Source organism: Henckelia pumila, chromosome 4, assembly GCF_033568475.1.
Source record: "Henckelia pumila isolate YLH828 chromosome 4, ASM3356847v2, whole genome shotgun sequence".
In the NCBI taxonomy this organism is placed as follows: domain Eukaryota; kingdom Viridiplantae; phylum Streptophyta; class Magnoliopsida; order Lamiales; family Gesneriaceae; genus Henckelia; species Henckelia pumila.
Window position 1 is genome coordinate 140,869,050 of NC_133123.1, and position 11,103 is coordinate 140,880,152.

The 11,103-nt window shown below is 35.4% G+C and overlaps 1 protein-coding gene across 5 annotated transcripts; it reads left to right on the forward strand.

Moving 5' to 3' along the window:
• The first annotated feature begins 5,105 nt into the window (after window positions 1-5,105).
• LOC140867076 (uncharacterized) lies at window positions 5,106-8,941 on the forward strand. Of its 5 annotated transcripts, none has more exons than XM_073272149.1 (8): window positions 5,106-5,239; window positions 5,312-5,397; window positions 6,050-6,196; window positions 6,599-6,662; window positions 6,806-8,075; window positions 8,216-8,274; window positions 8,481-8,535; window positions 8,636-8,941. In XM_073272149.1, the coding sequence occupies exons 2-5, from the start codon at window positions 5,314-5,316 to the stop codon at window positions 7,819-7,821; spliced, it is 1,311 nt and encodes a 436-aa protein (XP_073128250.1). In that variant the 5' UTR covers window positions 5,106-5,239; window positions 5,312-5,313; the 3' UTR covers window positions 7,822-8,075; window positions 8,216-8,274; window positions 8,481-8,535; window positions 8,636-8,941. The 5 variants fall into 5 exon arrangements, with proteins under 5 accessions (XP_073128250.1, XP_073128251.1, XP_073128252.1 ...); XM_073272150.1 differs by having other exon boundaries at window positions 6,806-7,668; XM_073272151.1 differs by lacking the exon at window positions 6,050-6,196.
• The last annotated feature ends 2,162 nt before the right edge of the window (window positions 8,942-11,103 follow it).

Below are 11,103 nucleotides of genomic sequence, written 5' to 3' on the forward strand. Positions count from 1 at the left end.
TCCTTACCCACGGTTTTACCCTTAGAATTGTCTCCAAACGTGATCTTGGGTCCGTTGCATGTTATAATATCAGTCAATACTGAACTTTGGCCAATCATATGTCGTGAACATCCACTATCTAGGTACCATGTAGAGTTGTTGATTGCAGCTTCTTTTTATTTTTCCTGCAATCACAGATGTAAGTAATTGGTACCCAATCTATTTGGGTCCAGAACTGATTAGTGATTTGGGACCCATACTTGCACAATTATGATTCCTCTTGTGTTTCTGGTTCCCGATGGAGTGTGTGTATAATGAGAAGTGTAAGAGTGATTCTTAACCATATGCACCCTATTATGTTGTCCAAGCTTGTATTTCTTGTAGTCCAACCTGTACCTCTTCTGAACAGGTTTGTTGTTCCAGTACTGAAAGTTTTTAACCTTCGTAGAGGTATTCCTTCCAGAATTAGGTCCATTTTGGTCCTTGCTGCTGAATGGTTATACCTTAGCATACTCGATTCCAAAATATTTTTTGTTGCTTTCTTGAGGTACAGTTCTTTCAACTTGAGTTAATGGATTTTATTCCTGTATCAATGTGGAACTGACAAATTTTATATATTTTCCCTTGTCCTTGTCCTTGTCCTTGTCCAGTAGTGACTGAATACCAGCATTGGAAGAATAACACTCATTGCTACTGAACCCAATACCAGTTTTATCTGATGCTGGCTTTTGTAACTCTTGCATTTTTTCCAGAGAAATAGATGACTTGTTCCATGCATTTATCAGAAGATTTGTTTTTTAATTTTCTTCAAAGAGAGTCTGATATTTTGAAGGCACTCTTTCATTCTCAGTCTTTAACTTACTAATTTTTGTTCCTATAACTCCACAGCTACTCTTTTGATCACAGAGAAGCTTACTGTTTTGTTCTCTCAGACTTCTATTTTCAGTATTGACTTCCTCCAATGTTGGAGAAAGTATGTGGTATTCTTTGACCATATCATGTAATGCAGTAACTAAATGACTACATGTGAATTCTTTAGAGTCAAAGTTAAATACCTCTTCATTGCTGGTTTTGGGTTCAGTTTCAGCTATGAGACATTGGACTTTGTCATCCTCACTCTCACTAGTTTGAGAATCAGATTCTAAAACTCAAAACTGGAGTCTACCCATTTGCTTTATTCTCTTCTGAAATCATTGTTTTTCTATCCCTCCTTGACTTTTGTCGTTCCTTGGATACTTCTTCTGCTTATTTGGTTCATATTTCTTGGGTTTGGGGCATTCAACGATGAAGTGACCCACCCATTTTTATACAATTGAATCATGTTGGATCTCCAATGGATGAATCCTTTTATGGTTTCTGTTCTGATAGGTGCATTGATTTGTCTTCATGAATCTGGAAAACTTCTTGATGAAGAGTGACCTGGCATCATTGCTCATTTGCTCAGCAGTTTTTTCAGATGTAGTTTTTGTAACGACCCACTGTATCAAGACGGGTCTTTTCAGCGTGCTTTTGTCCTCACTCACACGCACCCTGAGAAACTTTTCAGGGGGTCACCCATCCTATAATTTCCCCAAGTCAAGCACGCTTAACTTTGGAGTTCTTATGTGATGAGCTTCCGAAAAGAAGATGCACCTTCTTAATATGAGTTGTACATATCAAATCTTTTTGTACCTCTCATTCCGGTGTGGGATCGGTTCATTCATGTCACCCTTCGCCCATTCTTTGGTGGGGTTTCCATCTTTAGGTATTAACCACCCATATTGCGGACCATGTACCACCCTAGGACTTTTTGGCTCCGGGTGTCACAGTTTCAGTTGAGCTGGTGGTTGTAGTCACATGAGCAGTAGTGACAACAAGTGATTTCATAGGAGGTTCTGAGGCTGCTTCTTCTCCATTTCTTATCAGTAGTTCGAACTCATACGCCTTAAGATCTGCAAAGAGGTCATGAACTTCTATTTTATTCATGTCCTTGGCTTCTCGCATGGCTATATTCTTGACGTCCCATTCCTTTGGCAATGATCTCATCATGACTTTGAAAGTCAATTCTCGATTGTTGTACTCTTTTCCAAGAGCTGTGAGTTCATTCACCAGGCTTCTAAATCTTTATACAAAGTCACTCATAGATTCTCTAGCCTTCATCTTCATCCTTTCAAACTTTTGCACAACAACTGAAAGTTTGTTCTCTTTTGTTTTTCTCATTTTCCTCGTAGAGTTGGATAAGTTTTTCCCATATTTCTTTGGCCATGTTGCACATGTTTATCTTACTAAAGTTGTTTTTTTCCAGTGTTTCGTACAAAATGTATTTGGCCACATGCATTGTCGAGGTTTGCCTTTTTCTTATCCTCATTTGTCCATTTACTTCTGTGTTTCTTGATCATCTTTTGTGCACCATCGGTGATAGCAATTGCAGTATTGGGCTCCATGATTTTGATTGGCCCCTCCGTGACAACGTACCACATGTCGTCATCTTGTGCAGGAAGGTGAGCTTGCGTTATGATTTTCCAATGATCGAATTGTTCTCTTGAGAAGATAGGAATTTTGCTGAAGGATTTCATGAGTCACCATTAGGAGCTTCTCAAAGAAGAGATAACCCACTATGATACTACTTGTTAGGATCGGTAAGGAGTGTTTAGAGAGGGAGGGGGGGGGGGGGGGGTTGGGTTAATTAACACTCCCAACTTTTATTTTTATAATGGCTTGGTGCTGGTATAAGGAGTAATGTAGGCAAATCTCGTACTCAATGACAAAGAAAGATTCTACTCAGGGAGTGCAGAAATAGATTACTGAATTTGTTGAAGCTTGAAAAGTAAGTAGTATATTGACAACAGGTTTGTTTTTTAAAGTTTGAAAGATAAAATCTTCTACATTTCCTCCTCTTCTGTTTCCAAAAGGTATCACTAGAATATTTTGATAAGTACACACACTGGTACAGACCCACTTTTTTAGGGCTTCTCTACTGCCTACTGAAACTTTTAGAACTTACAAAGATTGTACAACTCGAAAGAATTCTGAAAGAAGACTCTTCTTTCAAACTATTACAACACTTATACTTTGATAAGGATTTTACAATAAATCAAAATGCACAAATATGATTTGAAAATCTGATATATCTCTTTGGGTGTGCAAGAGTATTTTTCGAGTAGTATGCATAGAAATTTGTAGATTGATTGATATTTGATAGCTGGTGTTTTCTCTCTCTGTTTTTCTCGACGGAGCCTTTGAGTCTTTTATAGGTTCTAATGTAACATTAATAAACAACTCTAATAAGTCCCTTGATCTAAATATTATGTTTCTTCGAAGACATTCGTACAAAGACTAATTAAACATTATTTACGAGATTTATATCGAATAGCACTCGTGCTGATAACATGTTATGAATTTTTTAATATTGAAAAACCAATTTTTTTCTAATATATTTGAAACACTTCAAATATACTTTGACGCTTAATTTTCGCAAAATACAGTTTGACTAGAATTCTATTTGGACAAGTACTTATAAAATTTTTTTATAAAATTATTTTTTCTTTTAAAAAAATGTTTTAAAGTTATTTTATGAATAAGTATGCGTATGAAAAACTATTCTATAAAAAATGTTTTTAAAGTTAAAAATTAAATGTTTTTATTTCTATCATTGCACGTCCAATTCAAAAAAAAAAAACATAAAACAACCTTCTCTTACGAACACTTTCATAGACTAGCCTATTGTATGAGACTTGCTCAGTGCAGTTTACCTGATTAGCATGATTTAATTTCAGGTTATGCGATAGTTCAGGGGGTTTACTCAGTGCACATTGAAAATTAAATGTTGCTGGTTCTCACATCATAAAAAAATTAAAAAAATATATCTCAATTGTTTTTTGAAAACTATGTAGAGAACAATTTTTAAAAATATTTTTTCAGCAACATTTTATAATTTTTTTTCCAAACACATGTTTTAAATTGTTTTCACTTTTAAAAGGATGAATTTTCAGTTCAGTCCCATAGGTTTGACCATTTTTCCGGTTCAATCCCAAATATTTTGATGTTTCCGATTTAGTCTTAAACGTTTCAAAAATTAGCCCGAGTTGATCCTTTCGTCAATTTAATGGTTAAAATTAACAGAGAAAAAACACGAATTACTCCCAGATGAATTACTCTTTTCTTGATTTGGTCTCAAATGTTTCAGAGTTCCTGATTAGTCCTAAATGTTTGTAAATTTTGATCGAATTGGTCCTTCCATCAATTTTGACCGAGTTGACCTCGAAATGACTCAATTAAAAATGGATAAATTTATCAACATCAACGGCTACAAACCTTTATTTAATTTATTGCTAATTTTTTTCACAAAATCGAAAATATAAAAAAAAAAAATCTCTAAATGAAAATTTGAAACCTTAATTCTAAAAAATTTCAATGGTAAGAAAAAAAAATAATCGACTAACAAGAATACAAAATTCAATCAAAGAACGAAATATATCGAGAAAAAAAAATTTTATTTTAATTTTTTGAAAAACCCTAAATTTATAACTTTATAGAAATGTCGGAATGCGAGAAGTACAAGAAAATGTGGTTAGCATGCGAAAGAGAAAAGCCAGGTTATCTATTAAAAATAAATATTGTGCAACAATGTCATTTTCATTCTAAAGGTTGAGCCAAATTTTTGAGTGTGATAGCAACGAGAACGAAAAAAATTTGTCTCCACTCAAAGTGGATTAGAAATTAGCGTATTTGATTTGGGTTTTGGGAATTTTAGTGGTATGACTCTCATATGTCATGTTTACAGTTAGTTTTAACCGTGACAAAAAAACCAACTTCATCAAAATTTGTAAATATTTGGGACTAAATCGACAATGCCAAAACATTTGTGACTGAACTGAAAAATGAGCCAAACATCTAGGACTAAACTGGGTTTTTTTTCCTGTCACTTATCATGTCTACCATTATATTCAACTGCTAATTTGACGAAAGAACCAACTCAATCAAAATCTGTGAACGTTAAGGACTAAACCGGAAAGTTCAAAATATTTGAAACCAAATCGAAAAAAAAACCAAATATTTGGGACTGAACCGAGTTTCCCTTGTCAAACAATTAAAAAGAAAAAAATATTTTTAGAATAAACATCCCAACCTGAATATATAAGTCACTCGTTGAAGTGTTCCCTTTCCTCTAGGGGAAACGCTCTCGACTTAACTTAATCGGAGACCAACCATGGCTTCTACTTCAACTCCCGACGCAAACAAAAACTGCAACACCATTCCTAAATCTCACTTTCTGAAAACGGTAGGTTTTTCTATGTGCATAGCACAATTGTCGTTGTTAAATTAAATGTGTGTTTTTTGGAAATGTTTCCAGGTATGTTTGTCGGATTGGTGGTTGTTGAAGGCGGAAAACGACTCTCAAAGTGGAGCTCTCTCTGTTTCTGGGTTTATTTTTCGAGAGTAAGTTCAGTGTATAAATGATTCTGGTGGTTTTCCGTGTTCAATCATTTTAATCGTCCAATGGTAGCATTCACTGTCAAGGGTTTTTTTTTTCCACTCTGAAAGCTGATTACTTCATAAGAGGGCCTGAAGTTTTTGTATTGTTGAATTAACCATTTGTCGTATAAGTTTGAACTCATGGAATGCAGGAAAGTCAATAGATATATTCTGTTAGGTCGATTTATATAAGCCGGAGATCGAGTAATATATGCTCGAAATTTATGTGTAAGGTCCACACATTGCAGTTGGTTAGATATTAGCCACCATATATACAACAGCCAAACCAACTTAATGAAATATTGGCGGTTTTGTGCTCTGAGAGTGCTTTTTATGTTTTGGCTTTTTATCATTTGGATATTATCCGTGTCATGAGCTGAAGCTCATGAGTGAAGAATAATCAACGGTTTAGTACTTAATAGGTACCGATAATTAGAAACACTTTCACATTTTTTTTTTCAAATTTACCGCATCCCCCATAGCTTCTTTTGTTTTGGGGGAAAGTACCCATTTCTCGCAAATATATTTACTACTCGCTTTTTCTACAACTTAAAATTTAGAAAATGTGTTCAAAAGTATATTTTGTTATGGAAGGGATTCATCTGATTTGCTGCAGCAACAACGAGGTATGAGAGTTTTTTCCTCTGCCCCTATACTTAAGAGCCATGATATGTTTACTTTGGAGACCACTGATGGGATATGTGTCCTAATCAAAGGCTTTATAAACAAAGCCCGCACATTAGAAAATGGCTTCCCTTCTGATGTAAGTTCATTAACTTTTATATTTTCCACGAAGTTAACACTTAGCATTTGACTGATCTTTTAAAAATTTGTGATGGGATTAATTTGGAGAAATCCACAATGGTCAGCATTCACCTTCGCATGAAAATTATTGCAGCAGCAAACTAAATTTAATTCGGAGTTATGTAGTGTTAAAGACATTTAGTTAATCTATGCATGCACTGAATTGCCTGTTCAGTTATAGTGGATTCATACTTCTTGTTTGCCAGATTGAAATGACCTCTACGGCTGGTTTCATGGCTGTTTTTTGTGTACATGGACATGGTTGAGCATATTTTACGAGTTTCAATAATCCTGGATGGGCATTTTAATTCCATTCACTATTGTTATGAATGCTAATGTTCTATCGGTTTTGCTTGAACAGATATTTAACCATTTTGTTTTTGGCTTTCCTCCTTACTGGAAGGAGTATGCTGAAAAGTGCATGGGTACAACTCTCTCTCCGCACATGTTTTGGGGTTTAATTTGCTAAACGCTGGTGCCACAGCCAGACTGCATGTAAACTAATTCACAATGCAACTTCCTTCAAAGCTTCATGAGATATTTTCAATGGATTTTCTGTTTGTTCCAGGTGGGCATAGCAATGAAATGGGTAATGAATCACAACACGAAATGGATGCTGAACGAAATAGCAGTAAAACTAAATCCTCAATCATTGCATTGCCCAAGAAGTGTAACAATGTAACTGGATCATCTGAGGACAGTACATCTGTCTTCTCCATCGCACCCGCACCCGCACCTGATCCTGATCCTGATCCTGCACCTGCACCTGCACCTGCAACTGCAACTGCACCTGCACCTGCACCTGCACCTGCACCTGCACCTGCACCTTTTAATGTTGAAAAGATATTTTCTTCTGGAAACTGCACTAACGGATATCACATGACAGGAGATAGGTCTGTAAATTGTTCCATTAAGAAGGCCTCAACACCCTCACAATTTGAGGGGCATGCCATCGTTTCACTGAATGGTGGAATTTTATCTGCTTGCCATTTAACTAACGAAAGTAGGGGCACTAAGAGTAGGGTAACTCCTGGGTCATGTACCAAACTGCAAAGGAAACAAAAAAACAATCAGATATCAAATCCGATATCAGGGGGTTACAGAACAAGATCAAAATCTGCTTTACTTTCAGCCTGTGAAAAAGTAGAATTAGAATCTGTTAATTTTGAGCCCAGGGACAAAAATAACTTGCATTGTGGGGACAGTGGATTTAAAGAGCCTAAAGAAATATCAGGAACTCAAAACCAGGCCAAGGACTGGAGAATTGCTGAAATTAAAGGCAGCATGGATCAAACAATAGATGAAGGAAAAAGGTCCCAGGATCACCACGGTGCTGCAGATAATGAGAAGGAGCATGTTGTTGCAAATGAGAGTAGCATATCTGAGAAAGATTGCATGTCGAAGATGAAGACTAGAAGAAAATTAGCATATGTTAGTTATCTTGTTATTAATCATATATTTCGTTGGCTATCTGGCTATTTGGTATTGCGAATCTCTGGTGCTGTTTATTTATTGGATTTCGCATTCAATCCTAGAGGCCTTAGTTTGCTCAATAGACTTCTTGTTTTGGCAAAGATTCCCTAGTGGTTATTGAGCACTTTTGTCAAAGTGTCATTCAAAACATACCTGGTTCAAGCAGTAATTCATCAAGGAATCTCTGAGTCTGCCTACTTGTTTAACTATTGTATTTGCTTGTCATTGTGCTTTCACAAATGTATTTTAATGTATTTTGCTACATTAGTAACTTTTCTCTGACACGGTTTAAGAAACTCCTGGAAGATGTGATGGAGTTCTTAGTGGTTCATCAAAATCTTTGAGTTTTAGCCGTTCTAGATCAGGTGTGTATCTGCTGAATCTTACAATTCATCACATCCGTTTGGTGCGATTGTGCAGTTAACTTTAGAAATCGAATTCAAACTAATTAGCTTATTGGATGCATATAAAAGCATTGACTGTATTATTGATCAAATAATTTCAGGAAGATTGCTGGTGCCTACCTTGAAATTTTGGTGCAACGAGAGGGCACTTTATGATGCGGTATGCCATTACTTTAGGATCAATTCTCTCTTAAATTTCTTTACAGTTTTCATACTTAAATACCTTTTCTTTTCTTTTTTTTTTTTTTTTAGTTTTGGGTTGTTCCACCTGTAAATGTTTTAAGATAGGATAAATTGGTGTTGAACAATGTTTCTTATTCTTTAAAAGCTGTGTTTTGAATGTGATGCATGGAAAAAAAATTTCAGGAAGGCAGCATCACTGGAATCCTGGATGAAATTGTCCTGGAACATTCCGTCAATGGTATGCTGATGTGAAAACAATTTTTCGAAGTTGTGAGTATAGTCATAGCATGTGCATCTTATCCATATGATGATATGACTTTATGATGATATCTTGACAGGGAAAGACGGTAGACTTCAGAAAAGGAGAAGACTCCTCACCTAGTTTACATATCCCGTGAGGGTGATTTTGGTCTGGGAAATCTTGATAGCTTTGTTTGCTATTACCATGCGATGTAGCTTTTTGTGTATATGTCTCCCTCTTACGTAGAGAGGAATGGGTTGCAGTTGAACTACAGTTTCTGTAAAGATCTGTTGGCAGTTGACTAATTTTTAGCATAGTAACATCTTCTATCTCAATTATCAAGCATTTAAAGTAATTGAGCAGATTTTAACGTTTATATATGATATTTTAATAATAACATTTGTATGGATCTCGATTTTCAATCACACTATTCTTTTGGTATTGCTATATTGTATGACGCTAAAAATATCAAATGGATTTCAGATTTTTGTTTTTTGGTTATGATTGAAATTTTGTGAAATCCTTTCGGAAGGCAATTTAGGCATAGATGAAATTTCTCTTCCTGTCTCACGTGATAAAGTAATCCAAGAGCAAAACTAAATAATTATGGTAAAATATATATGGATTAACATTCGATAAATTAATAATTTGTAGTGATCTGAGATTCAGTTTACGCATTTAAGAGATTCATTCATTTTATGTATTTAAAAAATAAAATATGAAGCAAATCAGTTTACATATTTAAGAGATTCATTTTATGTATTTAAAAGATAAAATATGATTATGAGGTTATTAATTAAGCAAATCAGAATAATTAATCATCATTAAGTTTGGAACCACCTAACAAAGATCGTAGCCTCCGAAGTGTTCGAACTATCTGAAGATGATTCGGACCATCCAAGCCTAAATGGCCAACAAAACGACTTAGATATCAAAATGCATCGACACGTAGCATTTTGCAACTAGGGTTCGGACCTTCCAAAGTGATATATCGAGTTATGACAAAACACCGACGACACGTCATGATATGCACAATTCGAACCTTTCGAAGTGCAGTTCGGATCTTCTGAACTTATCCTAAATAGGCTATCTGGACATCATAATTTTGTACTAGTTTGAGGCGTGTTCTCTCAATTTTAGACTATATTTAGCGTTTTCCAACTCATATAATTACACTAGTTCAGTTCCGAAGGGCTTCCAAGAGTGGCAGCTGTGAGCAGAACAGTTGGCGAGAGAATCATCTCAAAAGGGCTGACGATAGACACAGATATGATCCATAAGTCATATTTGTAGTAAGGATCAGTTCTTGGGTAGTTATTGATACCAACATATTGATTATGTTGTTTAAGATCGGATCTTAGGCCAGTTCCTAGATTACTTTTAGAGGTACGCAACGTACTGATTGAGATGACCAACGCGGTATACATGTCTATGTGTTGCATTTTGTCTGTCATTATATGATGCATGTTTTACTGTCATGATATTATGATGCATTACATTATCACGTCGAGTCATTATCCTTTGAGATACTCAGTTGATTAGAGATGCCAATGTAGCGACCTCTCCCGGATCACCTTCAAACCAGGACTTAAGCATGCAATTAAATTAGTACAACAAGATAAGTTAAAACATCGAAAACTTAAAAAATAATACAACCCAATTACAACTGAAAAATAAATACAATGAAATAATCTCACGATAACCTATATTTCCAGGCCCCGGTCACAAACTAATCAATCACTGATCCAAATCCTAGGCACCCTACAACCTAACCTGTCGAATGGGGTATTCGAGATAACAACAAGGTTTTGTTGTTGTGGGCGACACTCACATATTACGTAAATTATGGGTATACAAATGTATATGCGCATGCAACATGATATGACTGGGAATACTAAGTCAACTAGATCAATCATGCTCAGACTAGACGTCATAAATGAGCAGTACCATCTGGGGTCAAATCCGCTGGATAGCTCATGCACTCATATCAATCATGGATACCAGGTATCATGGATTCCATATTTACCAGTCCCTGCAACCATTGTATCTCCTGTGTCCGATCGTATATCAATAATATAGGGCTGAGTGACCCTAATTGTAAGGTCCAAAAGTTCACTAGTTCGATCACGATAATTTTAAATGATTTACATGATTTATGCCTTTTATTCATGGAATTTAATTTCTATGTTTAAATTTATTTGATGATATGTTATGTCTGCTATTTAATGTGTTGCAAGTTATTTTAATGTTTTCAGGTTTGGAATTTAATTCTGGACCGAAGAAACAAGACCAGCCTGCGAACAAGTTAAAGAAAATGTTTTATGTTTAATTAAATTTTAAAGTTGACGCAGTGTATTTTATTAGTTGGGTGAAAGATTTTTTAAAGTTTGTTTGCAACTAATGGACCTAACTAAGCCCATCAGTCACAAGCTGAGTAAGCGTTCAAAGAAATCTATCAGTTTTTTTTTCCTGATCACTTTGGTCCCGCCTCCTTCCCTTTTTATCCCACTTTCACGTTCAAATTGCATCAAAAGCTAGGACAAAATTCTCTTTCGTTCGAGGCTA

What these genes read in the sequence shown, in the direction of transcription:
- LOC140867076 (XM_073272149.1), top strand. Translation starts at nt 5,314, where the DNA reads ATGTTTGTCGGATTGGTGGTTGTTGAAGGCGGAAAACGACTCTCAAAG. An exon ending in TCTGGGTTTATTTTTCGAGA is followed by an intron (nt 5,398 to 6,049) that starts GTAAGTTCAGTG and finishes GATTTGCTGCAG; the next exon opens with CAACAACGAGGTATGAGAGT. An exon ending in AAAATGGCTTCCCTTCTGAT is followed by an intron (nt 6,197 to 6,598) that starts GTAAGTTCATTA and finishes TTGCTTGAACAG; the next exon opens with ATATTTAACCATTTTGTTTT.